At 40.8% G+C, this 18492-nt stretch overlaps 1 protein-coding gene across 4 annotated transcripts in view; it reads right to left on the reverse strand.

Moving 5' to 3' along the window:
- Positions 1–13771, reverse strand: part of nfkb1 (nuclear factor of kappa light polypeptide gene enhancer in B-cells 1) — a 39669-nt gene extending 25898 nt beyond the window's left edge. For 3 of the 4 annotated variants that reach the window (XM_080416876.1, XM_080416874.1, XM_080416873.1), the window contains exons 1-5: positions 13428–13771; positions 11466–11540; positions 10993–11068; positions 5679–5719; positions 4957–5055 (exon numbers count right to left, since the gene is read on the reverse strand). In XM_080416876.1, coding sequence (XP_080273002.1) covers positions 4957–5055; positions 5679–5719; positions 10993–11068; positions 11466–11510 — 261 coding nt within the window. In that variant the 5' untranslated portion in view covers positions 11511–11540; positions 13428–13771. The remainder of the gene's footprint in view (positions 1–4956; positions 5056–5678; positions 5720–10992; positions 11069–11465; positions 11541–13427) is intronic. The other variant, XM_080416875.1, reaches the window with a different exon arrangement.
- Between the last annotated feature and the right edge of the window lie 4721 nt (positions 13772–18492).

The following is an 18492-nucleotide window of genomic DNA, read 5'->3' on the forward strand; positions in this document are numbered from 1 at the left end:
AGCTCTGACTTTTGTTAGAAAGTGAGTAAAATGGCAATGTCAGCCATAGAAAGCTAAACCTGTTTCTGCATTAACTTAGAACATTAGAGCTCAGCCAGGAAGCATTTAGAAGCATCTTATTACAGTATTTGCACAAAGAGTGAAAGCACAAGAGTTCCTATGAGAAATACTAATACTGGCAGCAACAGTAGAGGTTAGAGGTCAGGAGGTCAGACATTCAAATCCTAGATTTGTTGTGAATAAGTAGTTCTTTCAACAACAAATGAACATTAATTTTTGGAGCATGATATTCGACTCCAAATTGTTCCAGTGGAGGAACTCGTGGTCAGCAGTCAAGGGCTGCGGTGTACCTGGCGGTTTGTAACGTGAACATAATGTCCATTATCTAAATCAGAGATTCCCCAACCTGTGGGCCACAATCTTGTGGCCTGGGCCGTGAGGGTATTGCAATCGGGCACCCAAAATCATTGGCAAAACACTTTTAATGATAATTTAACATTAATCTAAAAGTAATCTTAGTGTGTGGGTTCTGTGCAGGTGCTATGTTGTGTGTATATGTCTTAACAAAAGTCTATTAAGTTTGAAAAAAATAAAACATTGTATCAATCAAAGTAAGTAAGTAAGTCATCGGAAAAAAATCTCTTTGATACAGATAAATGTTAAACTTACTACGTTGGTTCTGTTGACCCAAAACAAAATATAACACATGAATCTTGATTGAACCATCAGCTGGAGATAACATGAATACCTTCCTGCCATTCTCCTGAAGCTGATGATGATGTTGTTGTTGTTGTTGTTGTTGGGGTATACCACTGTACATTCATTGCATATGTGAATTTGTCCTCTGCATTTACCCATTATAACAATCAGGAGCAGATTAATTCTACTTCTAAAATCTATGTAGTGTTTTCTGAGGAGAGCAATGTGACAAGAAATGAGTTCATATAGCATTTCTCTCGCTAGTTCTACTGAAACGGCAACTCTGTGAACCCCTCTTTGCAGAAGTTATTGTAATATTTAAAGTCCTGCTTATTACTGTAGGCCTATATACGCAGTGTCATCAAGGCATTAATTCACATGTTGTGATGCATTGTGAGTTTGGAGATCCATTGTCAGCTGTCCTTATCACCTTTACCGCCGGGCCCGTAGTTCTACGGGCCGTTAAATCCAACGGTTAAGCGCCGAGCCCGTAGTCCTACGGGCTGCGGTCTTTTCGCGCATGCGCGGTCCGGGTGCACTTTCGGAATTTTTTTGATCCACTTCCGTTTCCGGTTTGATGACAGGAAATAGAATTATTTGGGATCCGGTTTCGACGATCCCGCCCGCTCCCATTCTACAGACGAAACTGAAACTCAATTCTCTTCCTGTAGTTTTTTCTCCTCGCATTTCACTGTTTAACGTAATCCGCTCTAACTCAAACATGGATGCCCCGTTTGACACGCGATCTTCACTGGGAGATACAGGGAGATCTCGCGGATGTAAACAGACCGTTCACGGCTCAATCTTAAGGATTTTAACAAGATCTATGGCGACATGAAAAAAACAAAAAAACAACAAAAACACCTTGGCACTGGTGAGTACATTATGAGATTAACCTCTGGCGGTGGATGTGTTAACAATGGACACATTTTTTGTAAAGTGGTGATGATATAATGGCACAAGTATCTGACAATATAGAACGTCACTATACCAACTTTGATGAGGCAGTATTGCTTTGTTTTAAATATATACTGTAAGGTTTTCTTCAATTCCTGAAAAAAATATATTTAGTTTTTTTGGTTTCTGCCCAACAGCAGAGATATCATACATACTTCCTCTGTCTCTTACCTTAGCTTGAACACATGAATTTGTCACTGTAAATAAATATAGGCCAGTAAAGTGCTACAAAGCCGGTTCCTGGAAACTGCATGTGTGGCTTTCAGCTTAGGGTAAACCAATATCAGCAAATTCTCTCTGTTGCCCCATCTGCTGAGTCAGCCAAAATTAACCATGAACGAAAAATAACAATGGGCCTCATTGACGAAACGTGCGTACGATCAGATTTGATCGCTAGTGCATAGTTAGATTCATAATTTTTGTTCTAAGCTGAATTTGTTCCTTGGCATGCACAAAAGTCAAGTGAGCTCTGAGAGATGCAATACTGGCTCGTACAATCTCTTATTCTGTATGCTAAACCTTAACCAATGTGTTAAGGTTTTAGTTTAGTTAGTTCCAATCCACTTTATTTTTCCAGTTAATTAGTGCCAAACGTCACTAACAAAATGTTTTAGTGCCCAACATCTGTAAAATAATATATATATTTTTTAAGTAATTAAATAATTAATCAATACATTTTTTAATATTTTTGGGACGATTACATTCACTTTGGGATGGTTACAATTTTAATTTGGTTAACCGATGGCCTAAAAAAGGTTCACCTCTAGCTGTAGTGTCAGATAAACCTGACACATCATGTCTTGCTGTGTCTCTGGACCAGGGGCTGAGCTGAAACACAATGCCGTTTCCTGTTTGTGACGCCACTCAACAATTCCTTGTAATTATATGTGGGTGCATTGGTGAGGAAATTCCCAACAGACATCAAAACACATTCGGGTGGGGGTGAGAAGGTGTGATTGGGTGGGTGGAAGATGACTGAAATACCTGTCTTCATGCAGGCTACTTTATTCTGTGATTTTGCTGAGGCTGTGCTCTAGTTTCACTGTAAAGAGGTCTAGGACTAGCTAACGCATGAATTAGGAGTTTACAAAGTAGTGTTTTGAAGAAAAAGGCACAATGGCGGAAAAACTAGACTGGCACAAATGGCCAGGGTCAATATGGGGAGTTGATTATTATGTTTTTGATTGTATGACCTAATGTTCAACTGTTATAGGTCAAAGCGTGAAGCGGCCTGTTATAGTGCCACCATGAGACCGATTTGAAAAATGGTTCCCAACCGATTTGGCTTACTGGGAGTGTACCGGACAAAGTTTCACGCCGATCGGTCCAGCAGCGCCGGAAATTAGCTGCTCACAGACAGACACACGGACGGACAGGAGGGAAAACATAGTATAGTCTCTGGCCTTCGGCCGTCCGGACACAATGACTGTGTAGGAAGATAAAAGATTGGAGAAAATTACTCAGAATTATCATCATGTTATCTTAAACAGAGCCGGCACACCTACTAGAGTTTTCAGTCATCACTCAGGGGTTTTCCCAGAGCCTGGTCTAAACATGGTATGAACTGTAGGATGCATCCACATCTGTAATGAATGACTGCTGTGTGTGTGTGTGTGTGTGTGTGTGTGTGTGTGTGTGTGTGTGTGTGTGTGTGTGTGTGTGTGTGTGTGTGTGTGTGTGTGTGTGTGTGTGTGTGAGAGAGGGGGTTATGTGGAAGACTGAGGAAGAGAATGAAATTATTATGTGAAAGTTTGTGAGAGACCGAGAAAGAGAAAGCACAAAGTAGAGAGAGACAGAAGGGTAGAAAGACAGACACAGAGGAAAGGAAGAGAGCAAACATAAATAAATAAAAGGTGGACAGAGAAAAGCAAGGAGTGTGTGTGTGTGTGTGTGTGTGTGTGTGTGTGTGTGTGTGTGTGTGTGTGTGTGTGTGTGTGTGAGAGAGGGGGTTATGTGGAAGACTGAGGAAGAGAATGAAATTATTATGTGAAAGTTTGTGAGAGACCGAGAAAGAGAAAGCACAAAGTAGAGAGAGACAGAAGGGTAGAAAGACAGACACAGAGGAAAGGAAGAGAGCAAACATAAATAAATAACAGAGAAAAGCAAGGAGTGTGTGTGTGTGTGTGTGTGTGTGTGTGTGTGTGTGTGTGTGTGTGTGTGTGTGTGTGTGTGTGTGTGTGTGTGTGTGTGTGTGTGTGTGTGTGTGTGTGTGTGTGTGTGTGTGTTGAGAGAATGGAGGACAGACAGCAAGACTTGCCAGTTCTATTTGCAGACTTCCTGTGTAAAGCACACAGATTACACACACACACACACACACACACACACACACACACAATGCTGTTTCAGCAATCCAGGCAAATTTTTCATTGCGACTCACAGTGATGTGAAATGTCACGGTAACTTAACACCAACAAAGATGAGCGTTCCTAGGAGCTTCCATAGCATTGAGGGGAATTCCTGCTTATGCTGGCTGCGTTGAAACATGCGGAATGTTTAACTTCATTCCAAAACATGTAACCTATCAAATTAGCAGCACGCCAATGTTAAGAATCTGAATCTGATCTCTACGGGTCTCTACTCTAGTCTGCCTTTCTTTCATATAGAAAAGCTTTCTTAACTAGGGGGCAACTTAGAACTCAAAAGTGGGTTAGATGTTCTGACAGAACTGCTGATAAAGAGGACGTTTAGTAAAGGAATAATAGGGTGCCTGATGTTTTGTGTGTTGACTCCATGGTTAATGCAAAATGTGCGGCCTGGTATGAAACCGAAGTGAGAGCCACTGATAATAGATAAAACAAGACTACGGTCCCTATCTGTATGTGCAAAACTGCACAAATATTACACACATTAATATCAGCTGTGGTCAGGCGCACTGCTGCCACATTGCTATCGAGAGGGAGCAGAAAGCGATTGCGCTTTGGACCAACAAATCAGTAAGATTCAGTAAGATGCAACTGCATAGGCGGGTTCACAACGCCCATACACTCGTTGATCGCACATCACTCACGTTCAACATAGTCCCACTGCTAGTGGGGCTCGGAGTGTGGAGGTTGGAAACATGGAGGTAGGTTGGAAAGCTTGGTCCATTCCAACCCCGCCGCATTGTTGAAAAAAGTACAACCACGGTGGGATTTGAACCCATAAGCATGGGAACATGGACCTAGTGAATGAACACAGTGAGCTATTGAGATCACTTCTCCATCAGGGTTCATGTTCTACCAAAGAACAAGACAAGGAAACAAACACCACTGAGGGAGACAGAAGCCTTGCTAGAGCCAAGCTACAGTGTTAAAACATTACCTTGACTGTGGGATACATCTTCCTGTTCTTCTCACTGCTGGCTCCGGGCAAGCCGCCGTGCGACGGACCCTCACAGCCATAACGGAAACGGAATCCCCGCTGTAAGACAGACAGACAGACAGAAAGTAATGTAAAAAGTAATTCAACACGTAAGCCCCATTCAAAATGTTTCAAAACTTTTGAACATTTTTGAAAATGTTAGCCTATAATGGCATGCCCAAAATTGGGTCACCAGAAAGTTAAAGTACTTTAGACAGAAGACTGATACTACTTTGGACTGGAAATGAATGTTGTTGGTGTGTTTACAGTATAGTGGACTGTCTTTAAGTTACTTATATACATAGTCAACTCTCTGTATGAGTGGAATGTACTGCTTTTTAAGCATGCATTTTGTTAACAGTCAAGTGAGCATATTGAATTAAAGTCAGTCCGATTTAAAATGCAATCAAATAACTGATTTTGATTGATTAATACTTGATAACAATTTTTTTTAAATAATCATTTATTTCAACAGAAGTGGGTGGGTTTCTGTATCAGAGCATGTTATGCAATAGGTTGCAGGAAAATCCAACAGGCCTGAACAAGCAGATTTTTTCTCAATAGTTTAACGATGTCTCGTTAAGTTCTCCCCTTAGGGGCACCTGGCTGTGAGGGCATTAAGGAACTGGGAAGTGTTGGAACACACTCCCATGAGTACCATCATTTGTCCAGCTGAGGTTTACCTGTTTAGGCTGTTCCGCGATCTGGAGATATGGGCCATCAGCTGCATTTAAAGAGAAAAACAAAACAATACACTCAGTGTAAACAATTCCACGTTCTAACCCATTTGTTAACCCATTTAGACCTGGAAAGCCTATACGTTGTTAGACCTTTCAATCCGGGAAAGCATCTGTGTCATTTTAATTTTTGCTATAGATCTACATGCAGATAATTCACCCAAAAACTGAATTCACAAATCCTGCACTTTTTATGATGTAAGCTCAGTCAGTGAATCAGATATTCTCAATTCTTATCTGGGGAGCCAGACAAGTTTTTTGTTTTTTTTTAAACGGGGTGGCTCTGCAGGAGTCTAGCTTCAATAAGATGGTTGATCCGTGTCTATGTATCCGTAGATAATCTTACTAGTAGGCCACAGAAGTACCGCCACAAATTTTCTGTCACATATTTTTTATAATGGAAGTCAATGTGGCTCTGATCGGACTGAAACCTTGCCCAAATTTGGAGTCGTACCTCATAGATGAGTAATAAACGACTTATGTCACAGGCTGGCCACATGGGGAGCGTATCTATGTTCCCCCTAACCCTAGACCTAACCCTAAGGGAAGTGGGGAACATAGAACACGGCATTATGAATCATAGCTCCGTGTGGAAGAGTGATCGACAGGTGCCTGTCATCATATTATTAGTTGAAATTGGTTAGTTCCTGCCGATGTTATCACGCATCAGGTTTTATTTGTTTGCCAGGCAGGAAATAATTAAGATTGGAGTTTTAGGGACTTCTGATATAAAATACAAATGTTTTGGTATCTATTGGTGTATGTACTGTACAACTACTGTATGTCCCCATTATGACACGGATATGCTTTAAAAGTGTGAAAAACATATTTTTTATTTCAGCTGGTCTGCTAACAGCAAGACTGTTTATAAGATACAATTAAATTAGTCTAGAGTTATCTAGACTAATTAAAGTTACCACAGTGATAAACATCACTGGATAGCAGAACAGTACAGATAAGTTGGTTTATTTGTAGGCACACAGACGCAAGGATGTTGGAGAGCAGATTCTTAAATGGAGCATCTAAAATCTATCCCAAATATGACCGTATATACCCTGGCCACAGAAAATACTTTATAATAATGTTTCTGTTTGGCTGGCAGGTATCCAATATTGCATATTGGGAATGTCCCGATATACAATATTACGGGACACCATAGTCCCGTCAGCAGTCTAGTCACCGTTCTAAATGAATGCTCATAATACATTTAACTGCATGTAAATCTAACAACAATTTGGCCTGGGATTGAGTCCCATTAGTGATAAATAACAACTCTTGTATGGCCCTATGATCAGTCTACAGTAGAAACAGCGAGTTGGTTTCAAACTAAAACAGACACAATGTCATCTGAAAGTGGCAACACCTCTCTTTGAGTCTTCTTCTTGGTTTCAAACTAAAACAGACACAATGTCATCTAAATGTGGCTTCTCTCTGTAAGGTTCCGCATCGGTAGCATCCTGCTCCTGTACCTGGGCCAGCCTCTTCCTGCCTGCACGCACAGCCACAACTGTAGCCACTTCCTCCCACATCAATCACACAAACTAGCTGTACAACCATGTTATGTGATCATAAGCTTCTAAAATAATCACTTATGATGAGACATTTATATCCATCAGCCTTAGTATACTGTCAATACAGTACTCATTCCTACAGACCTTTTTAGAAACATCAAACACAAACATATCTTTTTCAGTCCCATAGTGCTACAGAATTCCTGTGAGTGGCCACCTACCATTGCAGCAGAGTAGTATGAGTGACACCATTTTATATATGTGCCAAACATCTTAATTGTGCCTCAAGCCATTTCTCAGTGAAGCAACAGAGGCAGGTGGCTGGACACTTTGATCTCCCAAGCTACACGCTTCTCTAAACTGGAGGCCTGAAATAAGGAGTGGTTCTCTAGTCTACATCAAAGGACTCCTTGAAAAGGAGATAGTTTCCTTTAGTCAGTCAGCATTTAAAATACCCTGTAGAATCTTTCACACATGGTATGATTCTACAGAGTACAGACATGATTTAGTCATGGAGCGGTTCAACAAAATAAATATGACAAACTTTTTAAAAAGACAGCAAAATGGTAGATAAATATTCAGTCATACAAACAGCTCAACAATGACTGAGAGCCGCACAGGCAGACAACTGTCAGTCAAACGTTATGGGGAGAGATGTGATTAAGTGAATTACTAACTCAGAAAGCTGAAATAGGAGTAATAACATAATCCTGCCAACTGAACCAGAGCCAGCTGTTTGCTCCATATCTTTCCTCTGGTGAACACCTGAACCTCATTTACACAGATATTGGAACTGGTGGAGAGAATCAGACAGCACTGATAGATGAGATGAGATATGCAACATACAGATGCTATGGCCAGACAGACAAGAAGTACTTGGGCTGGTGGCGGAGAATTAGAGGAGACTGGATATTATGGGTAATAGTGGTTACAGGTCGAGTCGGCTCCTAAACATTGTGGGCACCTCAATGTTAAATTGGCAATTCTTTCAAAAGATAAAAAAATAAGTAAAACATTTACTGTATGTATGCTGTTGAAAATGGTTGGAAATTATGTTCACGATGTGAACATGCACAGTACGTCATTATCAGACCTAAATTTACTCTTCAACCAAAATGACTGAATATCCACAGGTTTTGTAGCAATTTGCAGCAATTGTAGAATTATTAGGCGTTACATTTCATTAAAAAATTATGTATGTATTATGGAAATTATGTTCACGATGTGAACATGCACAGTATGTCATTATCAGACCTAAATTTACTCTTCAACCAAAATGACTGAATATCCACAGGTTTTGTAGCAATTTGCAGCAATTGTAGAATTATTATAATTGTATATATTATTATTACTAGACCATACCCGGTGAAGTGCGCAGGCAAAAGTAGTTGCAAACGTGGGGTTATTGCACGTCCTACTGTGCATACATACATATATACATATACATATATGCATATACACACACACACACACACACACACACACACACACACACACATACATATATATTCTGTCATGCATTGTACTTATATTAGAATGAATTGATTACTACAGCAAAAATAATTATACAACACTGTTATTACAACTTGTACAACTATTATTTCAACTTAACAACAACAATATAATTATGTGCATGCAGATATGCACGTAAAGGGTGCACATTCAACAGTGGAGAATGTATGGGCGTCATTAACAAAGAAACGCTCTCCACCATTCGTTGCGATACGGGGCGACCGTGTTTAGGGGCGACACAATTAGGCGCAGATTGCTCACCCCAGACCGTTCGGTGCGAGCCTGGGCGACCGTGTTTAGGGGCGAGATTGTGGAACGGTCGTATCGTTAGCGTGTACAGATTTTCGGAGAGTCGACATGGTGTAATGGCTATAGATGAGATTAACTTTTGTGTCTCTGGTGGAGAGATTAACTTAAACGCGACGTGCTACCACCTTTGCACGAAAAGATTGCATTGCATTGCATTTCATGCACACACTCTCTCTCTCACTCTCTCACTCACTCACACACACAGCTCTCTCTCTCCCCCTCTCTTTCTCTCTCTCTCCCCCCTCTCTCTCTCTCCAGGCATCATAAGCATGGCGAGATTGTCTGATTGAGACTGTGTTTGACATGAAAATGCGAATAAACAGCTGAGATTGTAAATTGGGCGAAGCACGTTCAACACACACACACACGTGCGCGACCCGTTGCGAGCCCACACACACACACACACACACGGTACTGCGGCCCGTGGCCCGTCGCGTACACACACACGGGCGTCGCGCAAACACAAATAATGTACATTGTGACATGTCACACGTGCCTCCCCAACGTGCATGCGCACGTGCGTGTCCACGCATACACGGGCGCGGACCCAAGTTGTGGTGCGATCATCTCACACACACCACCACGGAGCCACGATGTAGAATGAAATGTGACTCCCTGGCGTAGGCATGTTAGTCGCCCGCCCCCTCCCGCTCCCACCCCGGCCCAGAGTGGGCGGAGTCTATGGTGTGACAGACTTTGGTGTTGCCATGTTCGCCTATTGTAAGCGGTTTAGGGGCAATATTGGTGGAAGTGTGTTTTTGGCGTTGGTTGTGAAAGTGCAGGTGGGTGTGGGGACGCGTTGTGAGCTTGTAGAGCGGCTGTTTTCCAAGAGGCAATGTATATGTGTGACGGTGCTTCGTTTGGCCTTCTTTTCATAGACCTTGTTGCTTGTAGGGCTCGCTTCGTTTGGCCTTGTTTTCATAGACCTTGCTGCTTGTTTGTCTCGCGAAACCTGGCAACCTTGCGCAGCGTGATCTGCCATTGTTTGACACATAAACGGTAATAATAAGCTGAGATTTGATGTAATGGAAAAAGGGGCTTCACAGTTCCATGCACATGGTAATGGTCAATGGCTGTGCGCAATTTGAGATCAATAGCTCCAGGCACTGAGGAGAACCGGGCAGAAACATTTTGGGCTCAGGGCTCAGAGGTTTGGGCTCACAGGTTGGGCTCACAGGGTTGGTCTCAGAGCAGGGCTCAGAGGGTTGGGCTCAGAGGGTTGGGCTCAGAGGTTGGTCTCAGAGGTTAGTCAAATTATAGTTAGATAGCGTTACATTTCATTAAAAAATTATGTATGTATTTGGCCCCCCTTTTATCAAATAAATATAAAATACAAATGTGAATAATTCTTTTAAAAAGAAGGTGCCCAGAGGTCTCAGGGGCCCACTGTACCGGTTACCGTAACTGTGACATCACAAAAGTAGGCCTTTTGACATGTAATAACACCTCCTCAATCTGACTTCGTGGCACTTGGCTGAGGTGGGTTTCCCCCATCCAACAGAGTGGCTTCCCTCAATAGTGACACCCCAACCACTCCTCTTATCTAGAACAACTATAACCAAAAAAACCTAGGTTTCTTACTGCGGTCTCTGACAGCCCTCTGGACAGTGACAGAGAAGTGAGAGTGTGACAACACTGTACTTTGGTATCATGAAACTAGTGGCAAATGTTTCAGTCTACTACATGCAGGGGTTTAATGCACGGTTTCCTTTCCCACTACACATCATTTCACGTGTTTTCTGTTTCTTTATAGACAGTCTCATTGGAGTAGTTAATAAAGCGCATATATATATATATATATATATATATATATATATATATATATATATATATATATATATATACATATATATATATAGTCAAGTACACCTGAACTGTAACATAATTCCTGATTCCTTCTTTCTCAGCCCTTAAAGAAGACCTCTTACCTGTCCGCAGTGCAGGGGTTTGTGACATTGGTGAATAATTCTGATATTCCCATGATGAATCAAACATGTCAAGAAGCTGAAAGATACAAATGCACAAAAAAACTAGAGCAATGATTTAACAGTAGCACAACACGTAATCTGAGATGATGTCACGGCCCATCAAATTCAATAATGTTGATAATCCATCCGTAATTTTAGAAATTAAGGCTAATTTAAAATATTGTATTAGTGAACATTGGGATCACTGGTGATTTAGGCTGAATTTTAATATTCTTTCCTTGTATTAACTTCTTATTGGTCTTAAGTTACATTTAATAACAAATGTATTGTACATGCCTTATAACCTCATTATAATGCATTATAAATGTGCTTATAATGCATTATAGATCTGACCTTAATATACAGTGCTACCATTAATTGTATTTTCCTTATGTTGTAAGGTTGTGTGGTAATGTAATGGGATGCAGATTTACCTGATGGGGCTGAACACCAACCAGATAATGATCGTCTCCTGCCATGGTGTCTGCCAGGGACAGCAAAGGTCAATACTTTAGGATTTAAGAGGCAGAAAAAGCAAATCAAAATGTCGGAGGTTTTAATGTTTTATTACAATGCAATCCACTGAGTCTAGATCAGATCACTGGTTCTCAACATGGTGCCGGGGACCGCAGGGGTCCTTGACTCCTTGAGAGGGTTACAGGGAGGGGGTCCCCATTTAAATGTTTGATAACCAAATGGATTCTTATGGGTCTGTAACTCAGAGAGTTAAATTAACACTGAGGCTTGCACGGGACTGGGAGCGTGTATTATTATGTTCCCTCAGCCCTAATCCCAACCCCAATGGGACCCTCGATTTTACAGTGTAAAAGGGGTCACAGAGAGAAAAGGAATCATATCAAATGGGATCCGTGAGCTAATGAATATCAAACTCTGAATCATAGAAAGTTGGCAAAGCAATAGTCATAGTAATAGTCTAGGTCAGTGGTTCTCAAAGTGGGGTCACTCAGGAGATCCACAGGGGGTCCTTGAGGGGGTTCCAGGGGGTCCACATGCAACATAAGTTAATATAGCATAACAATTAGTTTAACCACTTTAACCCTATGTAGGCTACTTGAAAATAGCCGATCTACAAGTGTTGTAAGCTTGTAGATCAGCTATTTCAAAAGATCTTTAGAAAATAAATGTGAAAAAGTCTTGCGCGGGGGTCCCTGGCACAGAATATTTTCAGATGGGTGTCTGCGGCCAAACACATACTAGTTTGGGGGTCCTTGAACTGAAGTGAAGAGGTTTGAGAGCCACTGGTCTATAGGTCAGTCAGGTCCTGTCTGCACTGCAATGACACTTGTTGCTGTTATGAATGGACTCTAGATGTGTGTGTGTGTGTGTGTGTGTGTGTGTGTGTGTGTGTGTGTGTGTGTGTGTGTGTGTGTGTGTGTGTGTGTGTGTGTGTGTGTGTGTGTGTGTGTGTGTGTGTGTGTGTGTGTGTGTGTGTGTGTGTAATATCTCGCTGCTTGTTGTTGTGACACAAACCATGCGTTGTTGTACAGTAGTCTACTATTTAACTGAATTCATTCCAGAGGGACATGTTTCCAGGTTTACTGCTGTGTGTGTCGCCGTTTATGTCACGTCTTGTCATTGCAGCATTGCTAGCATGCAGTACCGTTAGCCAGTGGTGGAAAGTAACTAAATACAATTACTCAAGTACTGTACTTATAAGTACAACTTTGGTATTATTATTTTTTTTACTGTATTGAGTATTTACAATTTCAATACTTTTACTTCTACTCCACTATATCTCAGAGGCAAATATTGTACTTTTTACTCCTCTACAATTATTTGAAAACTTTGTTACTACTGTAGTTACATTGGAGATTTTGATACACTAACTACTTCAGCCCTATATATACTTCTCTATATCTACAAGCTCACAACGCGTAGCGATGTGATTTTCAAAGATTTTTTTAACTTGAAATGGGACAATCTGCATAATGAGTACTTTTACTTTTGGTACTTTAAGTATATTTTGATGCCAATACTTATGTACTTTTACTCTAGTGCATAATACCAGACTGCACATGGTTAAACATAACAGAGAATACCAGACTTTTAATTTACTTGCAACAGAGCATTTCTACATCGATTGATACTTTTACTCAAGTAAAGAATGTGAGTACTTCTTCCACCAGTGAGCATAGCTAGCATACAGACAGTACTGTTAGCTGTAGCAGCGTGCTAATAAGGAAGTGAAGAGCATAACAAAGCAAATGGCAACATTCACACACACACACACACACACACACACACACACACACACACACACACAGTGGTACCAGAGACCACGACAAAGTTAGCAGCACAGCCACAGAGGATTGAACGTCTCTCTCACACAACACACACACACACACACACACGCACACACACAGTAATGTTCTTACCCGTGTTGGCTGTGTGGTCTCACCAGGTGACTCCTTCCCTCAACATTAAAATGACAATGACTGTTGACAGTCCCACTGACTCCACTTCACTTCACTTCAGTGACTTCTACACATCATAGCGCCATGGTGCTCTCTCGCTCTCTCTCTCTCGTGCTCCTTCATTAACTTAACACTACAGCTAGATACGCGTCATGACGTGATAAGAGCGTACACTATATCATTCAATTTGTACAACTCCGACAAAAGCTTCTGCAGGTTATACAAAATACTATTCCTTCCACTTTGAAAACGACAGAAGACAGCAGGTGACATTAACTCAAAGGACAGTTGTTCATAAAAGCTGACTGACTTCCCCACTGGAAATTCCCAGTGACGTAGTTAGTTGGTTGAAGGGTTTAGCTTTGCTGAGCTCTGCCCCCTGGCGGCTGGTTCAGAGCAGCACCGCTACTGAAAATCTCAACACCCACTATGATGTTGAACACGAGATGGGCGGTGGTGGAAGAAGTACTCTATATTATACTGATATTTTACTTAAGTAAAAGTAGCAATAATAACGATATAAAGATACTCTGTTACAAGTAAAAGGCCTGTGTTCAAAATGTTACTTGAGTAAAAGTACAAAAGTATAAAAAATAGCAAAATATACTTGTACCAAAATTAAAAGTACTAAACTGTTTGAAAATAGCAGATCTACAATCTCACAACGCGTCATGATGCAATGCGTTGTGAGCTTGTAGATCGGCTACTTTCAAATAGCCTCTATAAAATAGGGCTGAAGTGGCTACTTTTATAATAGCCTATAATAATTTATATCTGCAAAGTAACTAACTAAAGTTATCAAATAATTGTAGTGGAGTAAAAGAACAACATTTTCCTCAGAGATGTAGTGGATTAAAAGTAAAAGTATTGAAATTTGGAAATACTCCAGTAAAGTAAAAGTACCTCAAAATTGTAAAGTAGGCCTACAATACAGTGTACTTAGTTACTTTACACCACTGCTGATGGGTGCCCTCTCTGCCCTGCAGCAATTTATTTAACATTTTATTAGGCACTGTTACAATATTAAGTTATAATATTTTAATTCTAATATTGGTGGTGAACTGACCTATTGAGGTGTTTGTTTGGTGAAAGGTCAAAGTTCAGAGATATGTACATGTGTTGTGTTGTGTTGAGTTGTGTAGGTGATTTTTGGCACAGTAAAATTATATCAGTTTACCAGTGAGCCACATGGTTTCCATAGCAGTCTGCAAGGGACCATGTTGGAAAACATCATTTCCAGCAGTTGGGTTGGCTCCCTCTGGCAGCCAGGTCAGTTCAATTACAGCTGAACCTGGTGCATAACATCTACTTAAACAGCGCCCCTGTGTACCTATGTAATCTTTTTCAGAAGCGTAGCTAAGCCCATTCCCACCTAACCAGAGCCAGCATAGCAGACCTGACCATGCCCACGTTCACCTCTGAAATGGGAAAACGCTAATTTAGATTTGGAGGAGCAGTTAACTGGAACTCGCTACCCCTGACTATAAAGAGCACCAGCAGCCATCTCCTTTTTAAGATAAGGGTCAAAGCATGGCTATTAGAAAACGTTGCCGAATAGTAGGGTCACTTATGTTAGCAATGCGATTATATGTATTTATGCTGTAGGTAGTGATTGTTTTATTTATTACTGTACTGTCTACAGTACCTGCAGTATTTTGTTTCAGTGTTGTTTGTCTCAGACCAAGGACCACAATGAAAACAAGTTGCAAGACTTTTAGCTGTGTCTGTATCCTTGACGTTTCTACGATGAACATGATGTAACATGTGTTTTTCTCCTGTATAACGTCTAATAAAATAAAATAAAATAAAATCAAGCAACGGTGAACTGACCTGAGGAATTTGTATGGTGAAAGGTCAAAGTTTATAGAAATGTGTATTGCTTTGTATAGGTGATTGTTATGTGAGAATTCTCCAATTTGGCACAGCAAAATGTACCATATGTTTACCAGTGGTAGAATATGACCTTGGTTTGACATGGTTTGAAAAGAAAAGGTGAACTGACCTACTGGGGAATTTGTTTGGTGGAAGGTCAAAGTTCAGAGAAATGAATGTGATAATAGTGATTGTGCAGTGAGATTTCTCCAATTTGGCACAGTAAGACTTTACCATATGAATGGATATATGTACAGATTACCAAAAGTGAATATGAGACTGATATAATAATGTAGGCTAGTGTCTAGTGGCCTTCAGCAGTATCTGGATCATGTGCAGTCCATCAACAGGGAAAATGACTATATAAGGGGTCTTCAACGTTTTTCAGCCCAAGGACCCCCTAGCTGAGAGAGAGACGAAGAAGGATCCTCTGTTGAAGACCCCTGGTCTATCAAAAATGAAATGTAAAAAACAAGAGTGAATATAATTAATTCTCACAAAAGAATCATATTTGAACTGGGGACCCCCAAAAAGAATCATATTTGAACTGGGGACCACCCCCACCCTGACAAGCACTTGGAATGTAGGAGCTGAGGCATTACATTCTGTTTAACTTGGTTCCAAAGATAAGTAATGTGAAAATTAGCGGATCTACAAGCTCGCCTCTTGTCGCGAGGCGTTGTGAGCTTGTAGACCGGCTATTTTCAATTTTTTTGCCTATTATATAATTTGGCAATTTGGTCAATGTTTGACCAGTATTTATAGTATAGTTTGTTGATTACTTTCGATGCAGTAATCTTTTGAGGTATTAAAAAGGTCTTAAAAGTCCTTAAATTGTTACTTCACTGTCATCTGGGGACCCCCAGGAGGCCAGGACAGGAGCCAATAATCCCAGAGAACACAATCGGTTCTCATAACATTCCACATGCCAGCCAGCACCACTATCTGTAAACATATTTAATAAGGAACATTCTATCGATAAATGGTCATACTTCTGTTTATGATTGAACACTTGAACATTTTATTTGTTACATTTGTCTTTTAATATGGGCTTTTCATTTACTTATTTAAACATATATACTGTATCTTTAGTTATTCCAACATAGTACATAGTGAAGCAAAAATTACACCTAAAAGCATCTGTAAAACAATTAGTGCAATTTACAGTTAACTTTACAGATCAAACTTAAAAAACAGATTTTGTCTGCAAAAATATACACATCTATTTAGTTTAACAGTAGACTTCGATAAAAACAAGTAAAAACATAATATACCTTCATTTACAGCAAATAAGAAAAACAATTGATAACAAAAGTAATCTATAGGCAGTAGGCACATTAGCTCAACAAAGTCTAGAAACGCCTAGATATTCAAACTACTGTACCAGCAGAAGAGGAAGCACACACATACGTACATAAACACACATGTTAAACATATCTTGACACAGGTAATACCACTGAGGTTCCTAGTATGATTCTGTCTTTATTGTTGCTTATGAGGCACTATGTGGAGCTCAGACCTGGAGACACCACACCACAAACTGGCCTGATCCCAACATGGAGGAAGGAAACAGGGTGGTCATTTCACTGACTACTGGTACAACTGGGACAAAGCAGTAAGCTTACTAACTTGTAAGCACAGCACAACAACAATATTTAACACTGAAAAAGTAGCATTAACGCGTTGTTACGTACTGTAGCTGTGGCACCATGAGAAAGAAAGGTTAAAGGAATGAAATAAAGATGGCACTTGATTATTAGTTGTAAAAAAAACAGCACTTAGCCTGAGCCAATCACCTATCATCTTTGTCATGGCTTTTCAATGGCATGGATGATCTTTAAGGGAAAGGAAAGGGATTTTTTTTCCTGGTTTGCGGGGAAGGGTTACTTGGACTGCTTCACCCAGTAGATGGCTGCTCCGATGGCTCTGATGAGTGCATGGGGGGGGGGGGGGGGGGGGTTAGGGCTTATGTGTCTTGCTCAGGGACACTTTGACATATTATTCTGGGTGAACTGAGGGTCAAACCGGCAACCTTCTAATTCCCAGACAGCATAGCCACTCAGCTATGGCTTCCCCCAACAAATAGATCTATGTCTTAAAGGGTGGTTAAGGAAAATAAAAAATCTTTGGAGTGGATGATGATTATAATATCTGCTGGTTAATCTGTGCTTTTGAGGAATCAGAAAGCTGCAGTGTAACAGCGCAGACAGGACTGGACCGCCTCTTTACAATGGGCTGGCAGAAGAACACTGATCAGTGACAGAAGATGCACACGGTTGTAAATACACAATAGTCACCTCTACGTGGTAGTAGAACTACAGTACTTCATGCATGGTATAAAAATTGTGAGTGTATCTCATATGTATACAGCTTCAAATACTCACACGCTACACCCCAATCTGTACACATGGCGTCACCTATACAAACATATGGAACTGCTGAGTGCCAAACATCTTCCATGTTTCTCTCATACAGCCTTCCCTTCATTACCAGAAATCTAGGACTGGACAGGTCAAAGAACTGAACCGAGGAGCTTCTCCTAGCAGTGGTCATAGAGGGGTGGAGGCAAACAGAGGTACTGAGAAGACGTGGAATGCAGCCGATGAAAGACCACAGCTGAAATCACCAGTGTATCAAATCTGGCCGCAATGACCAGAGAGACTCAAATCCCTGTTCATTCAGAATCACCAATCCTCAGTGCATCTGACCTACTGAAGTGAACAGTAGTCAGTAATTGGAGTCACTCGACTCGAATGAGCCAAACCAACTAAAAATTTGCAAACCATGAAGGCCAGTAGGCTCGTTGTATGTATGCATGGTCACCCAAGCTTGGATTGTAGGCTCTGATTGAATAGGATACTTGTACTACAAGTAGAGCACAAAATACAGATATGTATATATTGTTACAGTCAAATACTGTTGCGGCTACATTATAAACAGGAATCTTTACAATAAGATCCATTGTCATCTATTCTAGAGCTATCATAAGATGGTTGCATTTCTTTCAAGTTCTGCATCACTGGGAATGTGGACGAAGCATCTCTCTGATATAGTCCTCTTCTGAATCCTTTTGCAATGTCGGTCCATTTTATAATGAACAAGCAGCAGAAGCGTGTCTCAGCGGAGAGAGGAGGATCAGGCTAAGGACTTGGTG

Source organism: Gymnoscopelus braueri (assembly GCF_963280865.1).
Source record: "Gymnoscopelus braueri genome assembly, chromosome: 20".
In the NCBI taxonomy this organism is placed as follows: Eukaryota; Metazoa; Chordata; class Actinopteri; order Myctophiformes; family Myctophidae; genus Gymnoscopelus; species Gymnoscopelus braueri.